General features: G+C 36.2%; 1 protein-coding gene across 5 annotated transcripts in view; it reads left to right on the forward strand.

Annotated features, from left to right (window-relative positions):
* The window catches only part of CNTN5 (contactin 5), a 982104-nt gene extending 975657 nt beyond the window's left edge, over positions 1-6447 (forward strand). For all 5 annotated transcript variants that reach the window (XM_048843558.2, XM_075126897.1, XM_048843549.2 and 2 more), the window contains one exon: positions 3494-6447. In XM_048843558.2, the coding sequence (XP_048699515.2) occupies positions 3494-3597 (104 nt within the window). In that variant the 3' untranslated portion in view covers positions 3598-6447. The remainder of the gene's footprint in view (positions 1-3493) is intronic.
* Positions 6448-8294: the final 1847 nt, after the last annotated feature.

The following is an 8294-nucleotide window of genomic DNA, read 5'->3' on the forward strand; positions in this document are numbered from 1 at the left end:
AATACTGACAATTCTCCAGTCATAGCATGTAACCTTGAGTTTACAAATTCATTAAAAATCCTTGCTATGGGGCTTGCAATTTCATGTGCCAGTTCCTTTAATATTCTTGGGTGGAGATTATCAGGCCTTCTGATTTGATCCCATTAGGCTGTTTGAGTTTGGCTTCCACCTTAGATGTTGTAATTTCTACTATCATATTCTTCTCATTAACCACCATTCCACTTCCCCAAGCTCCTGATTACCCTTATTAAAACTGAGGCAATGTATTCATTTAGAGGTTAAGCCATACATAGGATTATTTTTAATTTCCACCCATCCTCAGTGCTTAGTGGTCCCACTTCTTCTTTCCTTATTTTCCTTTTATTTAAAAGGCTAAGAAACTTTTACTATTGGTTATAAATGCCTTTGCAAAGTCCAGCTTTCCTTGGCTTTTGGCAGTACTTACTTGATTCCTACGCTTTCTGACCTCCAAGAGGTAGCTTTCCTTGCTGATCCCGCCCATCTTCCATTCGTTGTAGGCTGTCAACTTTTTCTTAATAACCTGTTTGAGATGCTGGGTCATCCAGTTTAGTCTACAACTCTTCTTTGTGAGTTTTTTCCCCTTGCTTGGGATGCAGGCTTCAGATCATTTCTGTAACTTTGACTTTAAGTAATTCCAAACCTCCTGCACATTCATATCCTAGAGTTTTTTCAGTCCAGTCAATTCCCTAATTCCCTTAATTGTTTTAAGTTTGCCATTTTAAAATCAAGAACCCTAGTTGCAGACCTATTTTTGTTTATTCTTCCATTTAGTTTAAACTGAATTAACTCATGATCACTCAATCCAAGACTGTTCTCTATAACCAGTTTTTCTGTGCGGTCCTCGCTACTTACCAATACTAAATCTAAAATGGCATCACCTGAGGACTGCCTGCTTCTCAGGTGCAAGATAAAGGCAAAGTTCCAGTTGGTATGAGGAAAAGGGAGACTTATCTGAGGAAGAAAAAAAACAGCTGTCTGTTAGGGAGTAGGAAAAGATTTAAGAAGACGTCAAGATGGACAACATTTGTGTATTAGTCGATATTTTGAAGAGGTTAGGGGCTCCTTGGCAAGAGAAATCTGACTTCCAGCCTCTTCATCACAAAGAGCAGAATGAAAATATACCTGAAAATATATTATAGGAGTTGGCTTTTTGAGCAAATATGGCTGGCAGACCCTGGTACGCTCACCAGTGAGCTCCAGTTTTTGTCATGTTGTGACATTATTTCAATTTAGTATTGTAGTCAAAGAGCTTGGACTCTGATATGCAAAGAAATGTATATTAACTTAAACTGTGATCCCTTCCTCATTCACAAATTTGCAGCCTCTTAGTAAAACCACTTGCAATTTTTCATGCATAGTAAAAAAATAGAATAAAGTAATTTTACCATATCTTAAAATAGTATAAAACTGGTGGGTTATATTAGTCTCACAAGAATATAGGACCTTGTGTTGTTCTCACACATTTATGAAAGCTCTATGGCTTCAGTGGAATTCCTCCTGATTCACACTGGTGAAACTCAGAGCAGAAACATGTCTACAGTGTTCCTGTTGAAAACTGGTGACAGTGTGAGGAATGAGATCACTGAGCACTTTATACCAACACTTTTCCACCAATATTGTCACATTTTCTTGGGAACAAACAGTCCCTAGTTTAAAAGGCAACTAGCCATGAACAATTATTATAGCCAGATCCTCAGCTAGTATAAATTGCAATGAAATTCCATCAACTGAAATAACCTGAGGATCTGGGTCCATCCTCTCTTAGACAGAAGCACATACCAGGACTTTAATGTAATTATTACTATCATTCTCATGATAAATATATTTATGGAAATATTCTTCAGTAAAATCCCATAAACAGAAATAGTGTCATCAGAATACATTCATTTCTCCAAACTGATCGCTACTGTGACCAACTCACAAAAGAAACTAATTTATTTTTTTCCTCCTAATATGCACATAAAGGCACTCAAATGGTAGGAGTCCAGTAACAATTATGGATGAACATTTGGTAACCGTAGGTGAAATGGTAACTTGGAAATGTATTGTTTTCCTTTATACTTGTCTGGCCATTATGAAATGAGTGGTGCCATACATCAGGATTCTAACTCCACAGAACTACAGATTCTCTTAAATTCAGTACATATGAAGGGAAAGGTCCTGTATCTCATTTTTACTCATTTTGTTTCTAAACAGCTTCTAAATAGAATAATAGAATCATGGAATAGTAAGACTGGAAGGGACCTTGAGAGGTCTTTTAGTTCAGTCCCACACAGGGCACAAGGCAGGACTAAGTATTATCTAGACCACCCTTTACAGGTGTTTGTCTAACCTAAATCTCCAATGACGGAGAGTCCAAATACTCCACAGGCAATTTATTCCAGTGCTTAACTACTCTGACAGTTAGGAAGTTTTTTCTAATATCCAACCTTAACCACTCTTGCAGCAATTTAAGCTTCTTATCCTGTCCTCAGAGGTTAAAGAGAACAATTGTTTCCCTCCTCCATGCAACAAAGTTTTATGTCCCCCACCCCAGTCTTCTCTTCTCCAAACAAACCCAGTTTTTTCAGTCTGCCCTCATAGGTCATGTTTTCTGGAGCTTTGATCATTTTTGTTGCTCTTCTCTCGACTTTCTCCAATTTGTCCTCATCTTTTCTGAAATGTGACACCCAGAACTGGACACAGTACTCCAACTGAAGCCTGATCAGCGTGGAGAGGAACATTAGAATTACTTCTCGTGTCTTGCTTACAACATGCCTGCTCATACATCCCAGAATGATGTTTGCTTTCTTTGCAACAGTGTTACACTATTGACTCATATTTAGCTAAGAACCCCAGATCCCTTTCTGCAGTTCTCCTTCCTAGGCAGTCATTTCCCATTTTGTATGTATGTAACTGATTGTTCCTTCCTAAGTGGAGTACTTTGCATTTGTCCTTATTGAATTTCATCCTATTTACTTCTGACCATTTCGCCAGTTTGTCCAGATAATTTTGAATCTTAATCCTATCCTCCAAAGCACTTGCAACCCCTCCCAGCTTGGTACTGTCTGCAAACTTTATAAGTGTACTCTCTATGCCATTATCTAAATCATTGATGAAGATATTGAACAGAACTGGACCTAGAACTGATCCCTGCAGGACCCCACTCATTATGCCCTTCCAGCTTGACTGTAAACCACTGATAACTACTCTCTGGAAATGGTTTTCCAACCACTCATGCACCCAACTTATAGTAGCTCCATCTAGGTTATTTCCCTAGTTTGTTTATGAGAAGGTCATGTGAGACAGTATCAAAAGCCTTACTAAAGTCAAGATATACCACATCTACCACTCCCCCCCCCACCCCATACACAAGGCTTGTTACCCTGTCAAAGAAAGCTATTATGTTGGTTTGACATGATTTGTTCTTGACAAATATGGAAAGAACAGTTTATTCCATTTGTTCCCTGTTTGTTTTTGTTTTTCATTTCAGGTGGAAAAGTTACAAGCTCTCAATCCACTTTACATGCTCTCTCTACGTCCTCGTCATCTGTAACATTGCTCTTGGCACTGATGGTCCCTTCCACCTCATGGTGAAGACTGCAGACCTTTTTTTTTTTTCATTGTTTGTTTGCTTTAGCTTGATAACACCAATGGATGGAGCTTTATGTTCGTGAAGAAGCTGGAACCCTAAGCAAATGCCTAAAGACCCATAGAAATACACATGGTGCACTTAGAGGAGTGTTGAAAAAATGATAAATGATTCATCAGGTTTTTCTCTTCAGTTTTTGTAGATGTCCTCTCTTTGGGGAGGGGACACTTACTGGCCCAACAAAAATATGCAGATTGTATGTAATAAACTTTTGTAAGCAAATGTAATTTCTGTCAAATGTACTTTACTTTTTTAATATGTTTAAATTTGGTGATCCCCAGTTGTGTACCATTAGTTGTTTAAATAGTGGTGTCTAGTAGAGTACATTGGTTTTGTTTGGAATTTTTTTTTTAATGAGTGAAGTTTGAAAAGGACTTTGAAGCTAGTGCTTTTGTTGCTTCCCCTAAGGCTGGCTGCTCACAGTGACAAGGCAGTAGGAGAGAAGAAAAAGTTCAGTTATATGCCCACTGGAAAGTACAGGAAATATTTTCTGGAAAATGTATGAATACATATGGAATTAGCAAAATTTGTCAATCTGATGTTTTGAAAGCACCCCCAGAGAAAGAGAACAGAGCAGAGAAGAAGCCATTAATTTTATTGCAAGGTAAACTGGAAATGACTGAACACAAACTTAAAAGGAAATAAATGCTATTGTTTTTCATCAAATATTGTATAATTTAACTGCAGAGGAAGTAAATGTTTATTTTGAATAGAAAAATAAATAGTCTAAATTCATTAACAGTGCATATAGCAGTTAAACCACCACTGGGCATTTAATCATAACATACAGTAGTTGCTAAATGGGCAAATAAAAGGAATGCAAGGAGACAAATCTGCTTTTTTCCTGTCAGTCTTAGACTAATTTTTTTAGTCCATTTTTGTATGGTACTGTACTTTATATATTTGGTAATTAAGCTAAAGCTGAAGTATATAAGAATGCATATCATGGAGAGAGAGTAATATTTCATGGACTGTAGTCATGCAAACATGCAGAGTTCAATTAGAATGTGCTTCGAGGAATGTTGTGTCCCAAATGACACTTGGATAAATAAGAATTATCAAGCAAGGTTTCCAGGTGGCAAGGCTACTGGACCTTCTTCTAGAGCTCACCAGATAGAGATTGGTTTTATAGGGACTGTGTGCTAACAGCTTTAATCCCAGCCATTATTCTGCTGTATCAGTCTTTTCTCCATTCTGTAATCAGTTAGGAGGAGTTCCCGTTCTAGATCTAAAGGCCTTTCCTCATGCTAGCACCTAAGCCAAAATGACCCCTAGTGTATATGGAGTGTGTGTGCATTTGTACAGTGTGGTGTGTGTGATGTTCTCAGCAAGGGGACTTTTTACTACCGTGTTTGTAGGGACTGTGCCCAGTATGACCTTTACCTTGTTTGCAGTAATCAAGTGTGTTGTGCTCAAATCATTTTATTGGGAAAGTCCTGGTAGCATAACTCGGATAGCTGATTCTCTAACTCTTTTCAAAGAGATCTAATTAAGGCACTGGGTTCTCTAACAAAAATTCTATCACTTTGCTTGCTTGTCAGCACATTCCAAATGTGCCATTTCTTACACCTTTAAAATAACGGCCAGGGAAGCACCATAGCAGAGCAGATACTCAAAAGTTGTACAAAACTGGATGAAAGATAGATTTTCATTTTTTATCTTTCTGAACATTTTACAAAAGTATTTTTTCAAAGGCCATTAGAATCATTTTCTTTATACCCACTGAGAATTTTAAAGATGCTATTCAGATCACCCCAGAACCAGGTTTTAAAGACTCTTAGTCACCATATTGCTAGGAGAGCAACGATAAGACAAGTATCTGAGAACCAAAAGCTTTGAGATAAAAGACAAGAAAAGGACTTCCTTAAACAACTTCTTCTGAAATAACAGTTTGTGGTCAAAGAAGCGGGGATGGAATAGATTGCATGCAGTGAACATTGGCTTCTCTGCCATTGCTGATAGAGCAAGTTGTAACAAAGCAAATACGTGCTATGGTTTGCAAAACAGAAGCATTTTCATTATGCAAGAGAGCTTGCATGACCAGGCTTATGTTTCTAAAGAAAAATCAGCATCAATAATAAACCAGAACCAGTGCAGTTCAATCAGGGGTATTCATAATCAAAGAAGTTACTGTCACCATTGGTGGCATTCTAGTCAAACAAATTTCTGAATACACTAAATGGATATGGTTGATGACAAGTATCAAAGTCTAGTGTGGATAAATAGATATAAGTACATCTACTTATATCTGGATCAGTAGCATCAAAATAGCGGTGGAAATATGGAACACACCTTCAGGTCATGTAATTGTACTGCAGGGACACAAGGGGATATGTTTTATAGTCAACAGGAACAGAATATGTATTTTGCATCTTAAATATATTAATAAACATGTTTTAAATGTTTAAGTATCTATGTATTACATATTTGTTACTTTGCAGAAGGCAATGTTTCCTTATCATGATACATTAATTTTTAGCTGCGAAAAGAGTTTTCTTTTTTTTCTTGAATGAGCTTGTAACAGGGCAGTCACTAAAAAGACTGTATTTTTGTATAACACTGCAAGAGCTGTTTTGAAAATAAAATGAAAAAATGAATCAAAGAAATTTTGTTTGCAGCCCAAAACAACGTTACTGTCACGGCCCATCTCAAAATTTTAGCTATATTGTATACAATCTGTATATAAACTATATATAATGGTATATACTATGTGAAAGACACAGTAAAAATAATAGGTCCTGTGTACTGTTCTTGTAACATTAGACCTTTTTAATAAATAATTCTCTTTTTATTGACTTTTATCTTATGTCCTATCAGCGTCGGAATAGTATTTATTCAGGATAGAATGCCAGTAATAGTGTGGATTCTAACAAGCACACTCACTTGTTCCACATGTCTTTCGAGAAGAAAATAGGAATCAACCGTAGTACATCTGGAAAATCTGACCAGCAAAATCAAAAGGTTTTTCTGATATGGAGCCTTTATCATTTCAAGCATATGTTAATTTCTTCTGAGATGGTATAACCTTTGTATTTAAATACCAAAAAATACATGTAAAGCTACATCAAAAATCAAAACAAGTAAAATAAGAGCTGTACCTACCAAACATTACAAAAAGAATTTGTACTGGAAATTAGATTCCCTGAGACACAGTTTTTCTCTCCTTTGTTTTTTTAACTCATGAAAAAGAGGTAAGTTATAAGGAAGCCACCAAACGGGATTCCAAGCATACCGAAACATGAAACATTTCTGGACAACTTTGGCATGTACATCAGGCTTTGAGGTGTCACAAATACCCCTTCGGCACACAGGCACAGAAGTGTCTCAATCTTTTCATGTTACATTGAAGAGCCTACTTGTTTTGTCTTACACTTGAAACATTCTATGTGAAAAAAAGCAGAAAAAGTTTAAAAAAATTGTCTTTTATTAAAAAAAAATGTAATTATGAAAGACCTCAAGTGCTTCTGTACAATTATAGCATGTCCTCTGCCTTTTGATCATTTGATATAGGTTTGTTTTTTAATTAACTTCAATCATTGCTTTAGGAATAGGCTTGACAGAATTTGATTTTTATTTTTTATCATTTCAACATCTATTGCTGTCTATTTTTAAGCATTTTTTTTCAATTTGTATTGATTTACATCTTCACAGTTGCAGGAAATTGGGGTAGTATGGACAATCATCCTTTAATGACAGTAGATATTGAGATTCAAAAAGTTAAAGCTCTGTAACTGTTAAAATAAATAAAACAAATACCCTTAAATCAAGCAACATTTTTATTACTTTGCCGATCTGTAAATTTCAATTATGATTTGTTGGTTTGTGTGTGGATAGTGAATTTCACATTTTAGCTACATTTACCAATAAAAATCTAATCCTTCCAAGCCTCTTTATGAAATACATATTGATAAGGGTACATGACTTTGCAGCATAATAATAAGTCAAAAAAACCATTCTGGAAATAAAAATAGATTGTTACAGCCACCATTTGAACTGAGATTTCAATTGCAAAATGACTATTACTTAAATAACATATTATATCAGGACTGCCATTAAATTAGCTATGAATGTCACAGAAAGCTGTAATGACCTGGTTTTGCTGATATGGGTAACAGCGGACATTGAAAATCCATAACCTAGCAGAACTTGTATCAAACTGTAATCTGCTCGCGCCTTTATATGGCCATCATCGTATAACTCTTCTGAAAATGAAAGACAGTTTCCTTCTTAATTACTTCCTACGTTTTGGAGCAAACAATGTCAGAGATGAGAGAAAAGGAATAGTGTTGCATTACAGCAGGATAACAGGCTTCAAGCTATTACGTACATCCTCCCCAAGCTTATTCTCTATGCCTGCTAACATGAAGCTGCTTTGGATATGAAGGTCCTGATGATTTTTTCTATTGATTTCAGTGGGATCAGGATTGAGCCCCTAGTGTGTGTGTATTTTATAATATGTTAACTGAGCCAAAGACAGTCTCTGAAATAAATGCTAGCTAGTCCTGAACTGGAAAACATTCTCTGGAAAAATGACTTGCTTGTAACTGTGGCATTCTTAGTGCAACTGCTTAGCAGAAGGTTTTAGTTTCTTAAACAGATTGGCTTAGTTAATTAGCTGAGTGGCTTCTGGTCTTTCCTATGC

This window comes from Caretta caretta, chromosome 1 (genome assembly GCF_965140235.1).
Source record: "Caretta caretta isolate rCarCar2 chromosome 1, rCarCar1.hap1, whole genome shotgun sequence".
In the NCBI taxonomy this organism is placed as follows: Eukaryota; Metazoa; Chordata; order Testudines; family Cheloniidae; genus Caretta; species Caretta caretta.